The 26,720-nt window shown below is 54.4% G+C and overlaps 1 protein-coding gene across 12 annotated transcripts in view; it reads right to left on the bottom strand.

Annotated features, from left to right (window-relative positions):
• ARHGEF7 (Rho guanine nucleotide exchange factor 7) overlaps positions 1 to 26,720 on the bottom strand; it is a 102,890-nt gene that overhangs the window by 17,863 nt on the left and 58,307 nt on the right. For all 12 annotated transcript variants that reach the window (XM_043478183.1, XM_043478182.1, XM_043478193.1 and 9 more), the window contains 9 exons: positions 18,531 to 18,625; positions 18,222 to 18,317; positions 10,743 to 10,865; positions 6,489 to 6,627; positions 5,755 to 5,814; positions 4,942 to 5,088; positions 4,148 to 4,234; positions 1,684 to 1,762; positions 1,365 to 1,504 (listed from right to left, as the gene is read on the bottom strand). In XM_043478183.1, coding sequence (XP_043334118.1) covers positions 1,365 to 1,504; positions 1,684 to 1,762; positions 4,148 to 4,234; positions 4,942 to 5,088; positions 5,755 to 5,814; positions 6,489 to 6,627; positions 10,743 to 10,865; positions 18,222 to 18,317; positions 18,531 to 18,625 — 966 coding nt within the window. The remainder of the gene's footprint in view (positions 1 to 1,364; positions 1,505 to 1,683; positions 1,763 to 4,147; positions 4,235 to 4,941; positions 5,089 to 5,754; positions 5,815 to 6,488; positions 6,628 to 10,742; positions 10,866 to 18,221; positions 18,318 to 18,530; positions 18,626 to 26,720) is intronic.

Here is a 26,720-nt window from a genome sequence, read left to right on the forward strand (position 1 = left end):
GAAGGATCTTATTAATGGGGTTTATACTCCTAGAAACCCCAAAAGTATTACATCACACTGACAAATAAAAAAACGTTAAACAAAATAAGTAACAATTCAAAATTAGCCGGTGACCTCAAATTAACCCAAAACAATATGGTATGCTTAACAGGAGAAAAAGTTGAGTTGTTCTGTGAGCTGGAAACCAAGAGCATGGTCATTATTCGGAAGAAATGAGTAACATTTGAAACACAGGCCTAAAGGGGAGCCTGGGCTAGAGCTGAGGCTGGGGCTCAAGGACAGAAGCAGTAGACTCTGCGGTGACCACACCGCTGCCCTGGGACCAGAGGCCAGGGTCCCAGCACAGGGCACAGGGCTACCTGAGGTGGGACTTCACAGAGGTGGGTTTCAGGCTGTTACCACGTGAGTGAGAAAGCACTCCCTTCTGATGTGCACACATGTGCCCTTGAGATAAACTCAGTCCCATGAAAGCTAAGCATCTCTAGTATACGTTTACAATATGAAAAAGTTGTCATGGCAGAACCATTCAAAATGATAGCTGAAGCAGATGAATGGTTTTTACCCCCAGACTGCTGAGAAATGGAGTAAGAAGCTGCACCCGTGACCAGTACACTATGCCATGGCACCATCCCTGAGAAAACCCTTCAAGCCCAAGGACAGCGACCACAGGTGGGAAACACGTGGCAGAAGTCCCAGGAGAGACCCTCACAAGCTGGCCATGCCGTGCGGTCCGAGGTCACCGTGAGGAGGGCACCTCGTTCGTCAGAGCTCGCAGGGAAAGACGACAGGTGTTCAGACAACTCAACACCAGTATCTTAAGCAGGCAACACCAGTAAAGGCTAGCTTTAAGCACTGACACTTTGGTACTGATATATTTTGCAATGTTTAAGGATCTAAAAACTTGCAGAGCTGCTGAGCTTTTCTAAAAACAGAAAATTCAGGTTTCTTAAAATGATGAGTCAAAAATCACACTTTAATGCCTTCAGCATGAATCTGGTCCTTTTTGTCATCATAAGTTTGGTTTTCGTTTTTGTTTTTGATGAAACATAATAAATACAATTAAAATGCTCAGAAAAGCCCTCTATGGACCAGTGGTTCTCAGGGTTTTGATTGAAACCTCCAAGGTTAGTGTTCACGGCCCACCCTGGGCAAGACAGCTACCTAACCGGGTGGCATGAACTGTGTGCGTCCATGTGTGTGAATTCTTGAGAGGCAGCACAAGTGGGCCTGGCTTACAAGTGGGTTCCCTGTGAAGCGATCACGGTCCACGGGGGATGAGGACACGTCTGCAGAGAGACCCAAGGCCCGGGCCGTGCTCTCCTAACCTGGGGTCTGCACTTGGGGGGCGGGACGGGGGCCCTTACAGTGTGGGACGGCACGGAGTGGGGCTTGACGGTGGGGTTCCCTGCCGACGTGACCTTCGTCTGCTTCTGCAGGTGGTCCACCCACTCATGGAGGTCCTGCTGGTTGTTGCAGGACACCAAGATCCGCTCGATCATGCTCCCTGGAAGAGACAGACGCAGGCTGGGGGGCGGGGGGCAGGGGCGGGAAGGGCAGCAGAGCGCACACGCACACGCGCACCCCGAGGAGGCCCACAGCACCTCCACGCAGCCCTCAGGGGGTCAGCGGGGCCACTGCCTTGGCGCCCGGACAGAGAGCACCCACACAGTCTGTGCCTATCACCTGATATTTCAAACGCGTTTCTATGATTTTCACTGTCCTCAAGCTTTGTGATTGTCATTCCTGTCGTTGGTAGCTTTCCCTAAAACAGAACCCCCCCCCCAAAAAGAAACAATTAGTGCTTTTCTAGTAAAGAAGGTACCGTTATTAAAGTAAATATTAAATGATTTTAGAATAGGCAGAGGAACTGTCTTCGTAAAGCAAAAAGTCTCGTTTGTACCAAAAGCACGTATGATACAAAAACCTCTACCTTGAATAAGAAATCGTAATACTATAACCAAGAAATGAGCCAGCAAAAAGGTACAGGGCTGCAAACCAGAACAAAAACATTTCATCTGATGAGTTATTCTAAATATAAACAGCAAGACACAAAACATTATACACTATGATTAAAAAAACAACTAGGGTCCCCGGTGGCTATTTTAAATGATGTTGTTTGTAGAAAGGAAGCACAGATATGCCTTAGAGGAACAGAGGAAGTTCCACGTCTGAAGGCAAAATACAGGAAGCTGGAGCCAGAGGAGCCGTGTGAGGGCGGTGCCTGGTCGTCCATCACCACAGCCCATCACAGCCAGGCCGGGAGCTGCACAAAACGCAGAGCGCACACCAGCCCGCCCGCTCTGGAGACCGAGGGCGAGCAGGGGGCGGAGCCAGAACTGGGCCGCGAAGGGCCCACCTCAACTGACAGACACCAGAGCTGCGGAGGCCGAGCGAGTGCTCAGGGAACACCTCTCGGAGTCAGGGCCAGAGGCCCCTGAGCGCAGGACCCCGAGCAGGGGGGCAGCAGTGAGGCTGCAGGGCACAGGGCTCCTGATACCCGGGCAGAGGCCGGGGGGCCGAGAGCACCGCACGGGGCCCGGCCTTCCGCATCCCCTACAGGCCTCATCCAGTCCACAGGCGCCAGGGCCCGCGCTCAGAAGCCTGTCCCGCAGCCGGGCGGGTGGGATGGCGGGCGGGTGGGACGGCCGCTGGGCGGGCACTGTGTGTGTGGTCAGGTATGAACACTGCAGACGCCCTGCCGAGGGGCTGACGGCGCCGGGGTGACCAAGAGCTCGGAGCAGCCAGACAGGAAACAGCTGCGTGGCCCCGACTAGCCTGCAGCAGCAGCCACGGAGGGCAGGACGAGCTCGCTGCGGCTGGATGTGGGGCAAAGCCAGAAGTGAACACTGACACGCGTGCACTGGGGGTCACAGCACTCGGAGAGAAGCCCCCCGGACAGCGCACCCGGGGGGAACGGCCGTGCGGCAGCATGCTGACGCCAGCATGCTGGGGCCTGAGGCCGCCCTGGACACCACCACAGCCCCACAGGTCACCGCAGGGCCCTGGGCCCCGGGGTGGGGGGAACTTCGAAGCCAGGGGATGCAGCTGGAAGGGACCGTGGTCGCTTAAAGTGGCGGCCACTGGCTTGGGGAGCCAAGCAGGTACTCCCTCAGCCGGGCGCTGGCTCAACCACAGGCTCACGAATCAGGAGGCACTCCTTCCCTGGGCTGGCCCGTGCCTATCTGCTTTCTCACGCCTGAAGTGCTCCTTTCAGAGGAAGTGTGTGACGCCAACCCCTCTCTGGGCTGCAGAGCTTTCCAGCAGGTGCAAGCCAGCCATGAACGCTCTGGACTCAGGACCCACCAGAGCGCTTGTTGGGGACAAAAACAGCGTGCCATGTGTGCGGAAATGCAACTCAAGAGCAAACCCAGGGTGACTTCTGTGGGAATGGCTCCTGGCGACCAGTCAGGCCTCAACAACTTGATGGAAGGGCCGCAGCTTCAATAACCACACAAGACAAGAGCAGTCAACTTTGCCAGAAGCCCCACTGGACACAGAGAGAACGTGAGGCACCTAATGGGCTCCCTGGAGGCTAAGACGGTAGGGAAGCCGCCTGCACTGCGGGAGACCGGGGCTCCATCCCTGGGTGGGGAGGTCCCTGGAGGAGGGCGAGGCAACACCACACTTTAAATTAACATACAGAAACAGAAGAACTCTGCCCTTGCACTTTCTTCTTAAATCAGTCTCATATCCTCTCGAAGAAAATCAGAAAAGCCATTAGCAATAAAAAAGCTAAATACACCCCTAGCGTGTGCTGGTGACTGCTGACTCCACTGGGGGCCCACAGACCACCTCAGCTGCACGTCCCCCCCCCACCCCCAGCCGGCCTGCGGGTGGCAGGAAAGCAGCAGAATGACCGGCAGGTGACCAGCTGGCCTGCATCCAGCAGTCTGCATCCTCGGGGTCAGCTGTGCAAATACCTGTTTCCTTCTCTTTTTGCTCTGGATTAACACAAAGATCCTAACTGGCACAGTTACAGCAAAACACAGACAGGAGTGTCTGTAGGGATGTGAATGTAACACTTTAGGTACAACCCTATAGGCAGCACACGAACAGATACATAGTATTTAATACAAAAACTCAAAGTGAGCCTTAAAACAGTTCTCACATCCACAATAAACAAATACAAACTGAAAATGTGTTTTACCTGATATATAAAACCACTCATCCTAGGACTGGCAGACAACATTAGCAAAATATTTGGAAAGAGTAGAAGATATCTCTCATTCTTTTCCTAATGTAAAAGAACAAATTCAAATAAGTGTATTAAAAACACATATTTACAATGGTGAGAACAAATACTTACATTAGGCCTTATGAAATAGAATATCACACTTCATGCTTAGGTGTTTCTTTCTACCAAATTTAAATTAAATGGAAACAAAATCATGACAAATTCCTAAGACTCACAAGTAGCCCATGGAATATCTTTTTTAAAAATCTGAGTTTAGGTCTGCCATTGACTCATTAGGCAGGAGTTAGAAAAACAAATTTTTTTCTGTGGTTGAGAGAAAATGAAGCAAAGAACTTGTGAACTTTTAGTGGCAGTGGAGACCAGGTGGAACCTTCAGGCTGAAGGCAGGGAGAATAAAGCAGGGAGACGCCTCTGGCCCACTGACGGATCCTGGCACTACCCTAGAGCCGAACACGTCCACTGTTGCCATCCCCCAAAGAGCTCTGCCCAATTTACATGAAAGGCCGACGAGCACTGTTTATATGTTAAATCTCATTTGCTGCAATCAGTAAGAGAAGCCCCAGAAAGACCCTAAGTGAAGCACAAAGATGCCCAAGAATCTAAAAGAAGACTCAAGAGAAACACTGCCCACAGCAGTGAAGGAACTCAGGGAGGCGGTGTCCCCGGCAGGGGAAGCCAGCCAGGCGCAGGGGCCTTGGAGGAGGCTCCCGCAGTGAGAGAAACGCCGGGAACGCCGAAGGCAGTACCTCGCTGCCGGCACACTGGATCAGGACCTGGGACATGTAGACGACGCTGCCCAGGGTCTTGATGTCGTCGCCCTCCCAGTTGCGGATGGCCTCCGTCAGGATCTGCAGCTCCAGCTCCTTCCTCTTCCGCACCTCCTGACACTGCGCCTGGGGGCACAGGAGGCGCGTCAGGGGAGACGGGCTCCCAGACCGAGCTCCGGCCCCGACCTCTTCTTCAGACAGACCAGCCAGTGAGCAACGCGCTTACTTCACGAGAACGGAATCAAGTCAAGAGAGACCCACAACAACCAACAGCTCTAGAATGAGAAACACTAGTTTAGAAAAATACAGGAAATCCTGTCATTTTTAGAAGAAATGTGGACTGAACAAGAAAAACATTCTCTGATTTTATTAGTGAGTGCCAGAAAAGACCTAGACGAGGGAAAAAAGGGTGAGTTCCAGTTGTGCTATAAATAAGACACGCATTCCAGAAACAGTCATTAAGACAGCTTGACAGCAGATAAGAAGGCAGCCCAGCACTCCATTTCATACGTCACTAGAGACACTGGGATGAGGCTAAAAACATGTTCTAAACCACTTACATGTACTACAGCATTATGTGGTACCGTGTGAAAGTGAAAACACTGATCCTTCCATTTCTCTGGTGTCCACAGTGCCATAAAGCATGAAGGTTTACCAGCCATGGAATAACTATGTTATTTATTTTTTATTTCTCGAGAATAAATCCAAATTATAGTTCACAGCTTAGTTTCTGCATTCATTTGAAATAATAATGCCTGACGGAAAAAAACTGTAACACACTCTATCACTTACTGAAAGGTTTTTGAAGGCGGTCATGGATTTCTGAATATCTTGTCTGTCTGGGTGATAATCCTTTGAATAAAAGAAACACACTGTGAGCTTTCATAATGAAAAGTTTGTTCTTCGAAAGGCTCTCTCTGGAGACTGGCTTGAACCTCCCCTGCAGTCTCAGCCTGTAATCTGTCCCTGTGTCTCCGTACTGAAGGGCCCCTGCTCAGTCTCTGAGGGGGTCACGGAGCGGTGGACAGTCTTCTAGACTCTGCGCTGGAGAAGGAGGCTGGCCCACAGCCTCGCCCACCCCCACCCGCCCCGATGCTCAGGCAACAGAGGGCAGAGGGGAGCGGCAGACTGCCTGCCCCCTGGGGAAGGGCTCACCACACCCTACCCAAGCCAGCGGCCTGAACCCCAGCTTCTGCCAGGCCCAAGCCTGTGTTCTGAAAATGAGATAAGCACACATCGTTCGCTGATTCTTTTCCTATCACCTCTCCATAACTTACACACTTAACACTGTACGCACACGTTCCCCATGTGACCCCTCAACACCACGACGTTTCCCAGGTACTGGAAATATCCCCGCTAGCAGTGGTTGGAGCAGACGCTGCTCTACACAGCTGGGATACGGGAAAACAACTTCAGAACCAACGAAGTCCCCGTGACACTCTCCCGAGTCACAGGCCGGTGGGGAAGCCCTCTCTGGGTCTGGCTCCTCGCTGCTGCTCCTGGCATGGCCAGCGGGGCAGACGTACCTCCATGTGCCTCTCCAGCTCCTTGAGCAGCGCAGGGTACTTGTCCAGGCGCATGAACGGCTTGCTGAGGCCGGTGGTCAGCACGAGAATCCCTGGGCTGCTGGCGCCCTTCAGCTCCATGAACTCTCCCAGCTCCTCACTGAGCGTGCGCAGAGAGAGCAGAGGCCACCGTCAGAGCCCAGGAGGGCCGCGCGCCTGCCCCCAGCCCCCAGATGACGACGCGGCGCCCGTGGCCACGCAGAGGCCACAGGCTTTACAGCCTCGCGTGCTGCTTACTTCTGAACACCAAAGGGAAGGCCCCCCACAGCTCACGTCAGGGCCCTCAGCCTGAGCAAAGCCATGTGTGCGTGGCACAAAGCGCCACGGCTTCCCAGCCAACCACTCAGGAAAGCCCCGCTCAGCGAGCCACCTGCATACAGAGAGGCCTGAATGTGCGCGGGCCTTGTAGGGCAAGGACAGAGCCCCGTGAGCAGGTCCTTCGAGACGGTAAAACCTGCAAGGAGACGCATCACGACGACAACCACCTGACTCACGGCGCTGAGCCGCCAGGCCCCACAGTCCCCCAACAGCAGCGCCACTGTCCCTGACACGCACGTGGGGGCTCAGCCTCCAAAAGCATTTTCACATCATTTCACTTCACCCTCAGACCCGTGGGAGAAAGTTGTCTGCATTTGCAGACAAGGAACCCGAGCGTGCATTCAGAAACAAACAAGCCGCAGAGCAAGCCTGTCCTGTTCAGTCCTGCTCCCCCACCTTCCCGGACCGCAGTCCTCCTCCCCCACCCTGCATCCCCAGCCCCATCGAGCGCCTTCCCGGACCGCAGCCTCATGCCCAGGGCTGCCCTGGCTCCGCTTCACAGGAGCACCCAGGAAGGCCAGCAGGGGGCCCAGCTCCGTCACCCACACATCTGTGGCTCACGTCTGTGATGGGACACTCTGCATTCCTGTCTCTGCACCACGGGACAGATGACACCTGGGGCCCCTGGGAGGACCCCAGTCTGTGGCCCACACTGCTGCCGAGAGGAGTCCCTCCAGACATGGAGCAGAGGATGCCTGGGCTGCGGGCGAGCGGAAGAGGCCACAACCCCTCAGGGTCCCCACGTCTCCCACCGGGAGGAGCACAATAAACGAGGTCATAAAGTAAATATCCTCAAGCCCCGGCCCATCGGTGCGGGTCACCTGGATCCGCCTCACGTCACCCCTCCCCCTTAATGGTACTAAGAGTAAAGTTTGACTCCTTTAAATATAATCCAATTGGGGCCTTTTCTACCACAAGAAAAATAACAAAAAAAGTCTCTGTGGGCCATTGTTGATATTTTAGTATTATATGAAACTTCATAACTATAGTTATGGCAGACAATAATTAATAAAACTAAGCAGATTATTCTTATCACCCATCCACCTACTCCCAAAATTCCCTACAACTAAAAATTTATGTGGAATTTTTGCAAGCAAAAGTAACTTCTTTTAATATCCATATGACAGTCATAAAATGCCAGACATGTACACAATTAAGAAATGAAACAAAACCTTTTATAAATCTTTACAGATCACTGTATGGGCTTCCCAGGAGATGCTAGTGGTAAAGAATCCCCCTGCCAATGCAGGAGACATAAGAGACTTAGGTTGGATCCCTGAGTTGGGAAGATCCCCTCAAAGAGGGCATGGCAACCCACCCCAGAATTCTTGCCTGGAGAATCCCATGGACAGAAGAGCCTGGTGGGCTACAGTCCACGGGGTCTGCAAAGAGACACGACTGAAGCAACTTAGCATATATTTGTTTCATTGTTTAGTTTTTAAAAAATTTAGAACCATTATAAAACAAAACAGCAGGCTATAGCTTTTCTGACAAAACAAAGACCCTTTCTGCTTAATTTCTACTGATGCTAGCAACCCTTACACAGTGTTTTTTCCTCTGTAATTACTCAAACGACACAGTGGGCTGCAAGAGAGTGACCAGAGGAACACAGAGGCAACCTCAGTTTAGCGCAGCAAAAAGTAACAACTACTGTGCTGGGAAAAAGGAGACATTCTACATATTAAATCATGAAACCCCTAATTCACTCGCAACAGGCAGCCACGAGCCTATGATGTCGACTATCAAACGGTAATGCAAAAGGCAGATATCCATTATAATTCAACGGGACCGGAGGCTCCATACATACATTTTGCAGATTCACACTCAAAATCCAAACTAACACAACGTAAGGATCATAAGACTAAAAATAAGAATTAAAAACTGCAAAACACTATGTTTAAATCAGTCCCTAAGAAAGTATATTCAAGCAGAAAAACAGACTGATCCAGCCCTAAGTGGTGGTTTCACGACCTCAACAAGAGCAGGACAGAGGCCACAAGTAGGACCCAGGACAGAAGGGAAAGGGAGGGAGGGCTGGCGGAGGCCAGGTCTGAGCGGCAGGCAGGGGGCGCCGCTGCCCAGGGGCCCCAGGAGGGCACGCGGGCAGCGCATCCTGCCGGCCGCCTCGCTCGCCCAAGCTCGGCACACTCCCAGGGCCTGGACGTCCTGCCCCCTGCCCGGGACGCACCACACGAACACGGGCAGGGGGTCCGTGAGCAGAGCCCCGGCTGGACTCCCTCCTGCTCTCCTGGGAAAAGCTGCCCTGAGGTTCCAGCCACGACACAAGCAGTCATTGAAGTAATAACACAGAGGGGAACACAGCAGGTGCTCACAAGCATTGCCCCTGAACATCTGAAAGGTTTAAATGTCACCTTCAGGACACAGCTTCACCCCCAGGGGGCTGACCCCTGACCAAAACGGCGGAAGGAGAGCACACATTTAAAATGCCCTGTAATTTACCCCAGCATTCTACCTGCTGTTCATCTCTCCCAGGGCTGCGTCAACAATTCCTGCGGAATTTTCAGAAACTTCACATTTCAACCTGTGCATTTCACTCGGGAGGAAACTCATCTAAGTCATCGTTCCTGGGAGGAGATGCCGGGCCAGGTCACAGCATCCATGCTTCCCGGCTTTCCTGGGAAGGTGCGTGCACGGCAGCCCGCCTGCCCCGGAGCGTGCAGACGACCAGCCCGCCTCTCATTCCTGTGGTCCCCGGGCACCCTCAACCGCCCTTCTTTCCCACCCCTGTGTCAGAGATGACTGGCCTCACTCAGGAACGGAGATGCATCAACACAAGTGGAGGTTCAGAATCGAGGCACACTGAACAACAGTCAACACCCGGAGTCTGGGGCAGCGACCGACGTGAGGACCGACAGAGCAATCAGCATTTACTGAGAGTTCATCACGTCCACGCAGTGCTGGCCAGCTCAGGGGTTCCGCTTCCCGCCGACAGGACTCTATAACCAGGCACTTCCGGAGAAGCGGGGTGACCTCCGAGGCCAGCTGCAGAGCAGTGCCTAGGGCTCAGAGCAGGCCACAGGCCCTGCCCAAGGTCCACACGACCCAGCCACACTTGGACGGACACAGGCCGCCTCGCTGGAGCCTCAGGTTAGAAACAGCCCAACGACGCCTGCATCCCAGCACAGCCTCTAAGCTTCAAACTGAAATATTAAGTTAGGAGTAACTTGAGGTTAAATATTTAAATCAGGAGCACAGTGGCATTTACCTTGCTCCGACTCATACTATTTCTTCATTTCTGGCTGAACTGCTGTTTTCAGAAGAAACCATTAAGTTTTTGAATCCCTAACACAGACGCAAGCCCCTCTGGGAGCAGAAGCAGAGCTCGGTGGCCACCCTGCATGCAGGTCAAGCCCCGCAGTCCTCCCTGCTGCCCAGGAACGCCGGCCATGCCTGACCAGACAGCAGAGAGCAGCCTGCTGCTGCCTCCCTGGTCTCCCGGGTGCAGAGCAGACGCGCACGGCCTCTGGCTCGGCGTGCCCCACAGAGACGGACACCACCTCCTACAGCAAGGCCAGTGCTGTCCCATGTACCCCAGTCCCACGCACTGGGCGGATGCGGCTCCGGCAGCCCGGACCAGCCCGCGGCCACCCTCCTGAGCCCCCACCAGCCCCCGACCTCCGGCCAAAGGGTACAGGCTGGAGGGGAGACTTCAAAACACACCTGTTTCTATTATAAGCACAAATTAGGATTTTAAAGCCTGACATCAGTCCTCCCCAGGCACTCACTTGGAGGGAAATAAAACTTACCAGTCTTGAATAAACACATGGGTGCTTGCACCACGTTTCAAGTAATAACTGACAGAAACGAGCTGCCCAGAGGGAACCCCGGACATGGCTGCCCGCACCCCTACCCCGGGAAGAAGCCCACGAGACGCACCTGTGTTCCGTGAGGACGCTGACCGCGGATGGGTGGTTGGCACAATACGCCAGGTACAGGGTCTTCATCTGTGGCATCAGGCTGAGGAAGCAGCCCCCGACCCTCTGCTGGGCCTCCGGCATCCTGCAGACAGTGACACGGAGCCCCACTTAGGGAGCGTCTCCCAGAGTGGGCCCCAGCCCACGGGGCAGCCCCGGATGGCGCGCCCAGCCCCCGGCCCCCAGGGGAGCCGCTCAGCGGAAAGCAGGCCGTCCCTTCCTCGAGTGTCCAGACGCCGGGACCTGCAGGTCAGCCCCTTCCTTGGATAATGAGCAAAACAGATGTCCAGGAGCGTTATGTCGTGTGTAAATGAGGAGGAACGGGACGTGTGGTTACTTGGTCGGTAAGGTTTCCTGCTGAAGTAGCTGCGAGACAGGCGCACGAGAAGCCCCACAGCGGCTCCTGGGTGGAGGCTGCCCCATCAGTGGGGGGAAGAGACAAGTGGCCCGCAGAGCAGAGCGGCCACCCCACCAGGTGAGGGAGACAGTCCCGGGCGTCGGGGGCCAACAGCCCTCCCAGGCCGCGGGGGCCACAGGACCCGACAGCCTGCCCCTGAGCCGGCCGTGTGTGTACGCGAGGGCCAGCGCTCAGCTCGTTCACTGGGATCTGAGGTCAAAGCACGTGGGCGCCCGCACCGCTGGCAGACTCCTTCCCAAGTGTGAACCCCCAAGCGGGTTTTAACAGCCTTCAGGGATTAGTCACAGTTTCCTGTATCTGCAGGATAAACAGTCACTGACTCAATAAATTAACTTCAACCATTCAGTTAGGCACTGGGAACACATTCAAAATAGAGAAAGAGTGAGTCTTTACCTTAAGGGTGACTACAATCTGTGGGGGGGACACAAAACCAGTTCAAAACTAAGCTGAGTATAAGAGAGACAGAGTCGATGCCTCAATCATAAGAGCCACTCACTGCAGGCGCCCCCAGAAGAGGACAACATGCAGTCCGGGAGGGGGAGAGGGCACCCCAGAGGGGAGAAGGCGCCCCAGAGAGGGAGCAGCACCCCCCAGTCACCGGGGAGCAGGCATCACACGCTGCCAAGGGCACCCTCCCCAAAGGCACTAGACCACCTGCTTCCTACCAGGACCCGGACACCCAAGACACACCTGCTCTGAGACCACAACACACGGACATCTCAGCAGGAGACGGTCACACTCGGATGCAAGAAAGCAGGCGGAGGCTGCCTTCTCCAGCGAGAGACCTGCAGGGAACCCCGACTGCCTGGCTGAGGGGACCGAAGGCGACAGCAGTGACAGGCCGTCACGCTTTGGCCGAGAAGAGCAAATCACTGCCGGAGACGGGGCATGGGCAGCCTGCAGATGCGCCGTCTAAGTGACCAGATGACAGGGCTGCACGCCCTGCTCAGCGCCAGGCTAGGAGCTGCTGGGACAGCCTCGCCTGCCTGGGCCAGACCACAGCCCGACGCACTCAGAGGAGAACACACTGAAATCTAGGTCAAGGGGCTTTAATCTGTTAACATGTCCGTGGATTACATACGGACAATGACTTCAGTAAGTAAGACCTTCCTTCTTTCTTCCCATCATGCTTGGCTCTAGAGGTTTACTACCTCTCTCAACCCAATGCTCCAAGAAGTCACTGCACTCGCCACCATCAGCTCATGAATCTTTTCACAGTCCATCCACTCGCCAACCTGCAGGAGCAGCCAGAGCTCATAAAGGTCGCATGCTGGTCTTAACTGGAGCCCAGGTATTATGCCGACACACCTCACATGCAACAGCGTGTAGATCACCGAAATAATGGAACACGCAACACTCACAAAGACCATCCAGGCAGAACACGACTTAAGAATTGAGAGAGAGGATTTTCATCGTGGTTCTCTCTCGTGCTTCTAGAGGCGGGTTTGAGAACATGAAGACGTGTAGCAGAGCATGGCGCTCTCACCGCATACCCCTGCAGCCTCCTGGAGGCCCCACACCAAGCTGTGACAATTAGTGCGGGGTCAGCAAGGCCTGCTACTGTGGTTCCATCACTGATCTGATGATAGGAGGGGGTGGTCTGACAAGAGGTGTCATCAATCAAGGACCTGCTAACAGGTGAAGTTATCAGAATGGTCAGATGCCAAGTGAGGACTTAGCAAAGGTCTGGTAACAGGTGAAAGAAACAGGTAAAACCACTAGACCATTCAGGTATAACCTAAATCAAATCCCTTACAAATATACAGTGGAAGTGACAAGCAGATTCAAGGGATTAGATCCGATAGACAAAGTGCCTGATGAACTATGGACGGAGGTTCGTGACACTGTACAGGAGGCAGGGATCAAGACCATGCCCAAGAAAAAGAACTGCAAAAAAACAAAACGGCTGTCCGAGGAGGCCTTACAGACAGCTGAGAGAAGAAGGGAAGCAAAGGCAAAGGAGGAAAGGAGAGACATTCCCATTTGAAAGCAGAGTTCCAAAGAATGACAAGGAGAGATAAGAAAGCCTTCTTCAATGATCAATGCAAAGAAATAGAGGAAAACAATAGAATGAGAAAGACTAGAGATCTCTTCAAGGAAATTAGAGATACCAAGGGAACATTTCATGCAAAGATGGGCCCAATAAAGGACAGAAACGGTATGAACCTAACAGAAGCAGAAAATGTTAAGAAGAGGTGGCAAGAATACACAGAAAAACTATACAAAAAAGATCTTCATGACCCAGATAACCATGATGGTGTGATCACTGACCTAGAGCCAGACATCCTGGAGCGCGAAGTCAAGTGGGCTTTAGAAAGCATAACTACAAACAAAGCTAGTGGAAGTGATGGAATTCCAGTTGAGCTATTTCAAATCCTAAAAGATGATGCTTTGAAAGTTCCGCACTCAATATGCCAGCAAATTTGGAAAACTCAGCAGTGGCCACAAGACTGGAAAAGGTCAATTTTCATTTCAATCCCAAAGAAAGGCAATGCCAAAGAATGGTCAAACTACGGCACAATTGTACTCATCTCACATGCTAGCAAAGTAATACTCAAAATTCTCCAAGCAAGGCTTCAACAGTATGTGAACCGAGAACTTCCAGATGTTCAAGCTGCATTTAGAAAAGGCAGAGGAACCAGAGATCAAATTGCCAATATCTGCTAGATCACTGAAAAAGCAAGAGAGTTCCAGAAAAACATCCACTTCTGCTTTACTGAGTAGGCCAAAGCCTTTGACTGTGTGGATCACAACAAACTGGAAAATTCTGAAAGAGATGGGAATACCAGACCACCTGATCTGCCTCCTAAGAAATCTTCTGCAGGTCAAGAAGCAACAATTAGAACGGGACATGGAACAACAGACTGGTTCCAAATCAGGAAAGGAATACGTCAGGGCTGTATATTGTCACCCTGCTTATTTAACTTATATGCAGAGTACATCATGAGAAATACTTGGCTGGATGAAGCACAAGCTAGAATCAAGACTGCCAGGAGAAATATCAATAACCTCAGATACGCAGATCTGGCAGAAAGTGAAGAAGAACTAAAGAGACTCTTAATGAAAGTGAAAGAGGAGAGTGAAAAAGTTGGCTTAAAACTCAACATTCAGAAAACTAAGATCATGGCATCTGGTCCCATCATTTCATGGCAAATAGATGGGGAAACAGTGGAAACAGTGAGAGACTTTATTTTCCTGGGCTCCAAAATCACTGCAGATGGTGACTGCAGCCATGAAATTAAAAGACACTTGCTCCTCGGAAGAAAAGCCATGACCAACCTAGACAGCATATTAAAAAGCAGAGACATTACTTGGCCAACAATGGTCTATCTAGACAAAGTTATGACTTTTCCAGTAGTCATGTATAGATGTGAGAGTTAGACCATAGAGAAAGCTGAGTACTGAAGAATTGATGCTTTTGAACTGTGGTGTTGGAGAAGACTCTTGAGAGTCACTTGGACTGCAAGGAGATCCAACCAGTCCATCTTAAAGGAAATCAGTCCTGAATATTCATTGGAAGGACTGATGCTGAAGCTGAAACTCCAATACTTTGGCCACCTGATGCAAAAAACTGACTCTTTAGAAAAGACCCTGATGCTGGCAAAGATTGAAGGCAGGAGGAGAAGGGAATGACAGAGGATGACATGGTTGGATGGCATCACCGACTTGATGGACATGAGTTTGAACAAGCTCTGGGAGTTGGTGATGGACAGGGAAGCCTGGTGTGCTGCAGTCCATGGGGCTGCAAAGAGTCGGACACGACTGAGTAACTGAACTGCACAGGTCAAGAGTTACCAATGGTCTGATACAGGAGAGTTATGAAAGGTCAGGTAACAGGTGAGGCGTTATCCATGGTCAGATACAGGTGAGTTATCAGTGGTCTGATACAGGTGAGTTATCGACGGTCTGATACACGTGAGTTATCTGTGGCCTGATACAGGCAAGTTATCAGTGGCCTGACACAGGCGAGTAGTCAGTGGCCTGACACAGGCGAGTAGTCAGTGGCCTGACAGAGGCGAGTAGTCGGTGGCCTGACACAGGCGAGTTGTCGGTGGCCTGACACAGGCGAGTAGTTGGTGGCCTGACACAGGCGAGTAGTCGGTGGTCTGACACAGTGAGTTGGTGGTGGTCTGGTAACAGGCAGTGATACAGGCAGTGCACTGTAATCTCTCCAGGGGGAACACTGCTACAGGGCAGGCGGGGACCCCCAGGGGCCCTTCTCCTTCCCCGGAGCAGAGCGGGATGAGCTCCAGGAGAGGCCTGAGAACGCAGAGCTGCCGCACGACGTCCCTGCATGACACGTTTGCTCCTGATGGCACTGCTAACTGCACAAAGAAAGGGCTCAGGGTCCAGCGGCCACCGACTTCCCAGGGAGACCAAGAGCAGGAGGGTGTGGCCGTGACCCAAGTGAGCCCCTGCGCCCCCCGCCCCCCGAGTCTGCCCACTGCCTGCTAAGTAACCAGCTTCAGCAGCAGCCCCCCAGGAGGCTCCCGAGGGTGTGGCCGTGACCCGAGTGAGCCCGTGCGCCCCCCAAGTCTGCCCACTACCGACCGAGAGGCGTCCCCATGCGGGGACACGAGTGACTCCACACTGGAGCCTCAAGGGCACTGTCAGCCCCTGGCAAGCCCCCTCCTGCTGGACCCCAAACCCTGAATGCGGACAACTTCCTCAAGGATGCCAGAGGCCCGAGAGGGCGGCAGCACCTGAGGCTCCCCCAGAGGAGCCCCCATCACCAGCCAGCAGCTCCAGCCCCCGCCTCAAGCCATCCGCTCACAGCCCCATGTGCCACTGGAGTGCCTTCCCTTCCCAACTTCCCAGACGCACGAGGTTCTAGAGCTGGAAATGTTTCCATGGAATCATGCAGTCTCATTCAGCAAGTCCAGAGGTTACGGCAAGGGCTACTCAGGACCTCCCAGGTGCCATGTGGTGGGCCGATTCTGACGTGAAGTCCACTGTACCGACACCCCACTGGGGTCGGAGGTGATAGCTCTGACACCTGGGTCAGCGCAGCACCAGTCCCAGTCACCGCCTCATCAGCCCAGGTCCTCTGCTCTGCTCTGTAGGAGGGGCGGCCCAGCAGGCCCAGCAGGACAGAGGGTGCTGCGCGGCCCAGCCGGCCCAGCAGGACAGAGGCTGCTGCCCGTACCAGCCGGTCCGTTCTACAAGGTTAATATCATCTCTGGATCCCCATGTTTCTATTATTTGGATGGTTCAAAACACAACTTTCAGACAAAATAAACTATTCTCTAGTTCAAATTTGTATTTTGATAACAATCTAAAACAAATACTATTTTACTGTGAAAATGTTACAGTAACGGTCCAGTGTCTACAAAGATGAATTTATTTATATTTTAAGACACACCTCATAATTAACTTTGAACTAAATACACAATGTTTATTTAACCAGTAGCAATTATGTCAAATGTTTATTTCAGTATTTTCTTCAATAAGCTGAAGCCCTACAAAATGTAAGACAACTAACGGGAACTCAGCCCACAACACACGGAGGAGTCTGCAACCTAAGAAGGTACAAGCGAGCGGGAAGCGCGCAGGACACCGGTGACGGCAGCGCCAGGAGGAGGGGCTGTGACAGGACTGCCCACGCCCCCGGCACAGCGCGAGCGGCAGCGGAGGGGAGGGCGGGGCCACAGCGCGAGCGGCAGCGGAGGGGAGGGCGGGGCCACAGCGCGAGCGGCAGCGGAGGGGAGGGCGGGGCCACAGCGCGAGCGGCAGCGGAGGGCGGGGCCACAGCGCGAGAGGCAGCAGAGGGCGGGGCCACAGCGCCAGCAGCAGCGGAGGGGAAGGCGGGGCCACAGCGCCTCAGTGGGCCTGCAGACTGAGCTGAGGCCTGTGCAGCAGAGCGGGCGGGAGCCGGGAGCGGGCAGGGCTCCCACAGACGGCCGCCATGCGGGGACCGACCTCCTACCTCAGCTCCCCAGCACCCTCAGGCCGCTCCTGTGGCCCTTGAGGCCAGTCTGTGAGACACAGCTGGGAACAAGCCCAGGAATAACCAGGCACCCCCAGCTTCTGAGCAGGGCTCAGGCCAGACGCTGCTGGGGAGATGGACGGGCAGAGGGCCACCCAGAGGTCAGGGCCTCATCAGGGGGTCTGTGCAGGACACAGGAGGAGCGGCCGGCCTGAGCCAGGGCGGCGTCAGCGCAAGGGCAGGGCAGCGGCTGCCACAGGAACGAGCCCTCTTCCAGGACAGAAGAATGCGCGGGCAAGTGCGCCAGGTTAAGGATGCTGGGCTCAGGGTGACCCGCGAGGGCGGGGGACAGGATAACGAGTGAGCGACTGACCACACAGTAAGTGATGGAGAGGCTGGGCCCCCCACGCGCGGGGCCGGCTCAAGCGGCCGCCATGGCCTCTGCCTGCCTACTCCTGTCATCGCAGTGCTTGGCCGACCTCCCCTGAAACCCAACTTCAGCTTTCCTCACAGCATTTCCACACCTCTGTCTGTAATTACTTCTACCGTCTTTAACCAGCTGTCTCCCTCCCCAGACTACCAGCTCCTCTAGGACAGGGGTCACTTCTGTCTCGTTAACACGCGTCTGGCACACGCTGGGTGCTGCGTAAGCAAGCAGAGGATGAATGACAAAGGACCCGGAGCAAGCTGGCCGTGCGTCCAGCCCTGAATGTACCTGAAACCCATGTGAGAAAAACCAACGCAGACGAAGCAGAGAGACCCGTGCCTGTGAGCAGCATGCCGTGCTCCCCTGACCTCGGCAGGGGTCCAGCACCAAGCCGCAGCGCTCCCTTCCACACTCCCTCCCTTCTGCAGCCGCCACCCCAAAGAACCACTGCTCACAGGAAACCTCTCTCCCTGCTCTGAGCAGGCAGTAGGTCCCACCGAGGAGAAGAGTCTAAAACACACTTTCACTGTAAAAGTTGACATACCCCAAACATTCGAAATAACCCAGTATCCACCTTTAGAAATGTGAAATCTAAAAGTTAAGTTAATCCTGACCATTCAAATACCAGTTGTATCCATCTGAATTTTATATTTATTAGCCTCTTACTTACTTGGTGCATTCTTCTAGAGACTGTACAAGCATTTGCTGGAAAGAACATATTTCTTCCAGATTTCCCATTAAATGTGACGTGTTTGCTGAACTTAACCTAGAGCCGAGAAAAACAGGAGACACGTGTGAGCGGTCTTACTCATGCTCCCCTCCCCTCCCCTCCCCGCCCCGCGGCCCAACACACAAGGAGCTCTCTTGTGTCTTCAGCTGCATTCTGTCCCAGCCTTTCAGCTGCTGTTCTCTGAAAACACGAGGCAATAGCCAAGGGGACCACTGTTCCAACACTTGACACAATAACCACCTAACTTACTTCTCGCTGGTCTGCAGGGGCCGTAGGTAGGTTGAAAGCACAGTCTGAAGTTCTTTAGAATATTCATTTTCTGTTTCCAAAATATTCTGTAGCACCTACAATAAATGTAAGTATTATTTGACATTAAGATGTATAAGCTTTGGGAAGTTCATCACTATTGTTCAATTCGCACGGTTGCTTCTATGTAACACTGATTCGTTTAATGTTATCACTCCCTGTGATTATTAACTAGTAAATTCAGGTAATGAGTTATTATCGAGGCTATCCAACTGACTTCATATTCCTGCCAAGCACATTTAACAGGGGAACACCTAGAAAGAGGCCTGAATGAATTCCATCATCAGATAAGTAATGCTACGTCTGTTTAGATGGAAAGAAGGAACCACTGACAATCACAACAGCATGGAGGCATGGATGCATCTCCAAAGCACGCGTTGTGCAAGAGAAGCCTTTCACACAAGGACATCCCATATACCCATCTATGGTAAATCTAAGGACAGGCCAAACTCATCTGCGAGGGCAAGGATGGGGGGGTAGGGGGACAACAGGGAAAGGGACGTGAGATCAATTTCTGGAATAATGGACAAGTTCTGCATCATGACTTGGGTAGTTGTTACACAGACATATACACCGGTTAAAGCTCATTGACGTGTACCCTTAAAATCTATGCACTGTGACATATGGAAAGTGCATCCACTAAAAAAAAACATGCAGTTCACCCTTCAGATGGCATCTAGTCATTCTAAGTCAATTTCTGGGCACTGCAGACCTTCACCAGAGAAGGTGACCGTCTCAGATCATCCTGTACATGTTACAAATAAAAGGTCCACCAGCATAAAACAAGCATTGTATGCACTGTATGTATTCTACCATCTCTGGGAGAATAATTATAAATCAACCTTGAAATTAACATGTTTCCTGAAAGCCTGCAATATATATAGACAAAAGCAGCTAACAACCCCTAAAAACTGAGAAAGAAATCTATAAAAGAGCTGGCTGAAACATGAGCCCCTTTCAGACGCAATCACAAGAGCACTGGCCCCTGGGGCAAGGCTAGGCGGGGCAGCTCAGGTCTGCAGGGGGAGCCTGACCGATGGGAGCCTGGACGGCTGAGTGAGTGCCCGACCCACAGCACCTCCGATCCTCGGGCAAGCCCTCCTCTAAAGAGGAAGAGTGAGGCGGGGAGAGGTGGACCTGCGCCCAACCAGCACCCCCTCTCCAGCCTCGGGCTAAGGGCTGCGTGGGAGCAAGGAGCCCTCCTCAGCCGTCTGCTCCACCCCACTGTCAGGGCCAGCACCTTCTCCGGTCACCAAGTCACACCACCTGCCTTTTCTGAGGAGCTACTACTCCCTGCCCTAAGTGCTGTCTCCCAAAACTAACACAGCACCCTAAACTAGCCCTGCAGAAGAAATCAGACAGAATAAAGACTCCAAACATGCTCGGCTTTCTCCCCTGGTTTTCGATAATCAAAAGGTATGTTTAAACATTTAAGAAAAAAGCAATCATTAGCTAAATTTACATTTCAGCATTGACACAAACCACCCGAACCACTGTGTGCTCACTAGGGTCTTCCACATTCCGGAGGGGAGCAGAGCCACTCGTGAGAGCAGGGGACCTGAGGCGGCTCGGCATGAGTTACTCGGGGCCCAGGCTCTGCCACGCTGCCGCAGCTCTGGGCTCCGCTCCGTCCCGCCCCTGAATGGACCTATTCACGGATGCCAGCGGACGGGGAGGGGCCGCTCTGGGAGACCCTGCCTCGTGGGGAAATGCGGCTGCCGCTCTCACAGTTAGACACCTCCCCTCCAAGAGACACTCAGTGGGCCCGAGTGTCAGAGTACTGGAGGACGGGGGCACCACGTGACCCTGCCTCTGCGTCACCAGGGGATGCGCTTCATCCACATTATCCCCATCTTCTCCTTACAAAATGACCCGAGGCAAACCAAGTACCATGGGTGGATCCCTGAACTAAAAAAAATTTAAATCTGTCACAGATGAGTAAGACAGAAAGCCCCTATGTTAACGTGAAAACACAGGCTCAACTCAGACTCCATGTCTAAGAACAAACACCAGGAACTATTAGCAACTCTGCTAAGGACACGCTTGGAACCCGACACACACACCCTACAAACACAAACAGCTCCCACGGATAGCAGCGTCGGGAGCGCAAGCGCGAGGCAGTCAATGACCCTCCTCAGCCACGGCACTGCGCGGGGCGAGCAGACACGGAGCGCCCCGAGATCCACGCAGAGTGCGCTGCCCGACCGCCTCTCCTTCATCTACTGGCTGCAAACACGACCTTCAATTAAGTGCTCAAGACAGGCTCTAGAGCAACCCCGCCCAAACCACCCAGGCCACGCTCCTCTCCCTGACTTCCGCAGACTCGCTGAGGGAGCCACGCGGCGCGGGCGTCCACCACGCAGAGGCTGCCAGTCCCTCCCCGAGCTCACAGCAAGCCGAGGGCTCCAGCCATCACCTGTCTCCCCTTCCTGGACTGCTGCACGCTCTGGCTGCTGCAGGACCCCATGGGACGTCACGGCCCAGCCGCCACGGCTCCATCACACGCAGGCGGGTCCAGAGAGGGCCGGGAAGAGCAGCCGTCACCGGGCACCATGAGGAGGGCGGGCCAAGAGCCCGGCCGCGCGAGCTCCCCCCAGGGCGGGAGGCGTGGGGCGGCCCGGCCAACAATGGTGCCCATAGGGGGACCGCATTGGGCAGCTCACAGACAATCCCCGGCTGTCAGCTGCAGCGGCAGAGCCAAACAAAGGACCGACTCATGCCCCGCAGCCCACAGAAACCACTTCATCGCTGCCAGGAAAGGAGCGCCAACACCACTCTCCTTACCAGGGAGCCACTGCAAATTCCAAGGGCGTCCTATGTTCCACGTGTCCCTGACAGTCCTCTGAAAATAAATAACTGATGTACATGTAACAGAACATGTAACATAAAGGAAACTTTTCAAGATTTGACCCAGACACAGTAAAGGAATCCTATCACAAACTACACCCAGGGATTTCCCTGGTGGCCCAGTGGCTAAGACCCTGTGCTCCCAACGCAGGGGGCCCAAATTCGATCCCCGGTTGAACTCAAGACTGGCAGAGCTATTCTCACCCCTCTCTGCCCACCTAACTATAACCCCCACACCACAAGGAGAAATCACCATTGCACATATTCTTCCAGCCCACTCTATTTAAACTGCTAGTACTTCAAGTTTCAAAAAGTAAATTACTAGACAGGACCCCAGCTGTTAATGAACTAGAGTCTGGAGGGAGAGCAGAGAAGGAAGGGCAGCAGTGCTGCTGGAGGAAGCCATTCCTGCAGCCCTCCCGCTCCCAGAGCAGAGGCCGCGGGCACAGCCCGGCCACCACTGACCAAGTGTGGCGTCCTGATTTCTGCATCCTCAATACTTCATGACGTTAAGTCTCAAGAAGAGTCAGGGGGTGGATGTTAAATGCTTGTGTCATTGTGCCATTTAAAAGAAGCTACGTGCTTACAGCATTCCTAAATCTGGGGACTCACAGGCTGAGGGACGCTGAAGATTCACTGCCCAAGAGCTCCAGCAGGAGCCGGGGGCCCACGGTGCTCAGCGTCACCCCAGGGCCAGCCTCAGGGCCAGCAGAGCCCGGCCTGATCCCCGCCCTGCGTGTCCTCCCCGGACGGCACACCTCTGTGGGTCTTGAGGCAGGAAGGACCCTCACAGACACCCCGCCCAGCTGTCGCCACGTGGCCCAGCTCGCTCTTCCCCCACTCACACGCCCGGCACTGGCCACCACCGGAAAAGCTTCACCTCGGTCTTCATCCACAGGGAGCGAGGACCCTGCCAGGAGCCGCAGGAACAGAGCCTGCCCAGGCCGCAGGCAGTCAGTGTGAGCGAGGGCCCAGGAGAGGAGGGGCCGCAGGCAGACAGTGTGAGTGAGGGCCCAGGAGAGGACGGGAGTAGGGAGCAGGCGGTCAGTGTGAGCGAGGGCCCAGGAGAGGACGGGAATAGGGATCAGGTGGTCAGTGTGAGCGAGGGCCCGGGAGAGGACGGGAAGAGGGATCAGTGTGAGCGAGGGCCCGGGAGAGGAGGGCCGCGGGCGGTCAGTGTGAGCGAGGGCCCGGGAGAGGAGGGCCGGGGCCGCGGGCGGTCAGTGTGAGCGAGGGCGAGGGGCCGCGGGCGGTCAGTGTGAGCGAGGGCCCGGGAGAGGAGGGCCGGGGCCGCGGGCGGTCAGTGTGAGCGAGGGCCCGGGAGAGGAGGGCCGGGGCCGCGGGCGGTCAGTGTGAGCGAGGGCCCGGGAGAGGAGGGCCGGGGCCGCGGGCGGTCAGTGTGAGCGAGGGCCCGGGAGAGGAGGGCCGGGGCCGCGGGCGGTCAGTGTGAGCGAGGGCCCGGGAGAGGAGGGCCGGGGCCGCGGGCGGTCAGTGTGAGCGAGGGCCCGGGAGAGGAGGGCAGGGGCCGCGGGCGGTCAGTGTGAGCGAGGGCCCAGGAGAGGAGGGGCAGCTCCAAGCGCACACAGAGCAGGCAGCCCCGTCCCGGGCGGTGCGCCAACAGCCTGACCCTGTACAGGCCGCGGGGAGGCACTGACCAGTCCTGGCCAAGGTGGATGAGGCAGGGACCGTGAGAGATGAAGGCAGCCAAGGCGGGGCTGGCTCAGCGTGGCTCCAGGAGAACCTCCGGCCACCAGGCCTGGGTTCTCCCGGACGAGCAGGCAGAGGCTCTGGGCAACCCCAGGAGCCAAGGGGACGCACGGGGGCAGGTCCGTCTGGAGCACAGGCAGGGTCTGTGGAGGTCTGCTACAGCGTGACGGACGTCCACTCTAACATGTAATATGCAGTGACCGCTGCCCATTGGGTCACGTCTGCAGTCTCTCAAAGACAGAGCTGCTGCGCCTGTCGTGACACCAGGCGAGCGCGGACACAGACGATGTGCATCTTCTGTCCGCTGCGTAAGGAACGCTGACCGGTCCCTGGAGACAAAGCCACCATGCCGCAGGACACGGAGGGTCCTGACAGCCTGCTCTCCTCCCAGAAGACACAGTCAGGAAGGCTCGTTCTCTGATGGTGACAGGGAGCCTGCTGTCCCCTAGGAGAGGTGCTGGAAGACTGTCCACCCCCGAAGGAGTGGGCATCCGGCCTCTCCAAGAGAAGGGCTTCACTGACCTCCCCTGGCCGGGGGTCTGTCACCAGGCCAGAAGCGCAGCCAATTCCTCTGTCACACCCACCAAGCTCAGAGAGGTCACACACTTGCTCCCTTTAATTACACAATCCCATCACCATGGACTACCGCCCTGGGTAATTAATCCTCAAATGGGATGCCCATCTGCAAACAGAATGGTATGGTGGCCTCAAACACTTCTGAACACACTTCCTAATAACCATGAGTCCCTGGGACCAGTCAATCCTAAAGGAAATCAACCCTGAATATTCACTGGAAGGACTGACGCTGAAGCTGAAGCTCCAATACTTTGGCAACCTGATGTGATGAGCTGACTCCTTGGGAAAGACCCTGATGCTAGGAAAGACTGAAGGCAGGAGGAGAAGGGGAGGACAGATGATGAGATGGTTGGATGGCATCACCAACTCAATGGACAGGACTTTGAGCGAACTGTGGGAGTTGGTGATGGACAGGGAGTGCTGTCCATGGGGTCGCAAAGAGATGGACACGACTGAGCGACTAAACAACAGAATAACCATGAAAACCTCTTAAGGGCCAACACTTATGAGGCACCTTAAGGCCAAGTGCTAACCCCCTTAACGCTACAAGGCCGAGGCCAGCATTACCAGCGTTCGGTTACAGAGACAGCAGACTGCAGGCAGCGGGGGGGGGCTTCCCCAGGCCAGCCCGCAGCAGGGCATCAAACACAAGGGCACACAAGGCCCGACGCCCCACCAGGCACCTAAAGAAGGGCGCTCCTGACCATTCACTGACCGGAGACTGAAACACATCTCACACTCGAAAATAAACTGTCCCGCCGGGCTCTGTCACCAAAAACGGGTCAACTCTTCGTGTAAAGCAAAGTCACGGGGTTTCTTCTTCCACTGTGACCCTCCGTGTCTGAGCCCCGACTCCGCCACCCGAGGTCTCCACTCCTGGTGACATTCCAACCCAGCCTGAGCCCCAGGGCCAAGGCAGCCCTCCAAGCCTCCTTTACCAGTGGTACCGAGGAGTACAACTCCGCCACGCTCCCTGGCACACTGCCTTCTACTTTCAGTGATAACACTTTTACACAACAAAATCACATTACCTGCCCAATTTTATATTCTGTACTTTATACTCACTGTACTTTATACTCACTGTACTTAAAATGAAAACATGAGCTGACGTTTTTTAAAGCCCCGTTTGCACCTGTAAGAATCAGAAACGGATCCACCACTGGTGTCTGAGGCGTCGGTACATGGCTACACACTTAGGTTGCTTGCAGCTTATTGCTAAACAAAGCATCCTGTGAAAACATCCTCACACAAAAATCTCTGAAATCATCTCAGGTAATCTTTCTGGGGTGGATTTCAAGAATCAGAAATACTACATTAAAGGCTTGAGTGTTTTCAGAATTCTACAGTTTTTCTTTTGAGAAACACTTTCTGGTTCTGCAGGTGAGGAGCATGAGAGTGGTCATCCACCCAACAACAGGTAAAAACCAAAGAGACGGAAAATCAACAGCTCCTCTCAGATCCACAAGGGGAGGGACGCGAGGTCACTGCCTCCAGGGTGAGTCTCACTGCCCGCAGCGGACGCTGTAACTGGACCCGCCTGAGCATTAAAATCCCTGGGGGGACAGAGTCAGGTGGGAACCCCCCACACCCAGTCTGGGGCAATTTACCTCTAGGAGCTCAACCAGGTACCCAACGTAAGCATCAGAGAAAAGTTGACAATCCGGGTGATTCCAACTCAGACACTATAAAGATCGGGGTCCCCAGGGGTCGGGGTGAGGGTGGCAAGGAATGAACAGGCAAGACACAGAGGATTTTCAGGCCCTGAAACGGCTGGCGCTGTGAGGGCAGAGCCACAGCGTCTGCAGGGAGCGCTGCAGTGACCCCTGGACTCCGGATGGCTGTGTCAGCTGGCCCACCTGGAGAGCTGCGGCCGCCTGCTGAGTGGTGCTGAGGCGGCGGGGGCTGCAGGGGGCTAGCTCTCTCTCAAGGGCACGGTCAACTCCAACTGCGCTGTCTGACAGTGTCCAAGGAACTAAAGAAAACTATGCCTAAAGAGTTTTTTAAAAGTATGAGAACAATGACTCAAATATAGAATGTATTGACCCATAAAATGAATCAAATGGAAATTATGAACTGAAAGTTACAATAAATAAAATGAAAACTTCATTAGAGGGGCTCAAGGTCAGAAAACTGAGCAAACACAAAAAGACCCACAGAGATTTTACACTCCCTAGAACAGAAAAAAAAAAGAAGAAAAATGAACAGCACCTCAGAGGCCTGTGTGACACCCAGTGCTTGCCAACACATGCTCAGTGGGCGTCCCAGAAACAGGGGAGGCAGAGGCGTGACCAGCCCGAGGACGGCCGTGAACCACTGAGATCCTCGTCCTCTCCCCGGTGTTGTCGTGGTTGGTCTGGACCCTCACACACCAGCAGCAGACACACACCCTCCCCACTCACGCCTTAACTTCCAAATGCTTGCACCACCTCCACCTCCGGCACTCCCCCGCCTCTGACACCCTCCCACCTCGGGCACTCCCCCGCCTCTGACATCCTCCTACCCACAGCACTCCCCCGCCTCTGACATCCTCCAACCCACAGCACTCCCCCGCCTCTGACACCCCACCCTCCCACCTCGGGCACTCCCCCGCCTCTGACACCCTCCCGCCTCGGGCACTCCCCCAGCCATGGCACCCCCCACCCACAGCACTCTCCAGTCACTGGCCCCAAACCCTCCCGTGACCTCAGCCCACGCTGGCCTCACCCCCGGACCAGGTGCTCGCCCCTCAGTGGGGTGGAGTGCCTGTCCCGTGTGCGGCTGTCCATGCAGGCGCAGCGACAGGTGGAGTGTGAAAAGCTTCACACACCGTCTCTTCCAATCGCCCAGGTGCGCCGCGTGCCCCACATTTTACTTTCCTGTGTAGTTTACAAACATGGAGCTCAGGCAAGCTGAAACTGAGTCCTGGCTTAGTCACTCACCGGGTTTGTTCACTTTTGCAAAACGAGCACGACGCTGAAAGATGGTCTCCACACTCTCCACGCTGATGTCCCAACAACCACACGG

This window comes from Cervus canadensis, chromosome 9 (genome assembly GCF_019320065.1).
Source record: "Cervus canadensis isolate Bull #8, Minnesota chromosome 9, ASM1932006v1, whole genome shotgun sequence".
Classification (NCBI taxonomy): domain Eukaryota; kingdom Metazoa; phylum Chordata; class Mammalia; order Artiodactyla; family Cervidae; genus Cervus; species Cervus canadensis.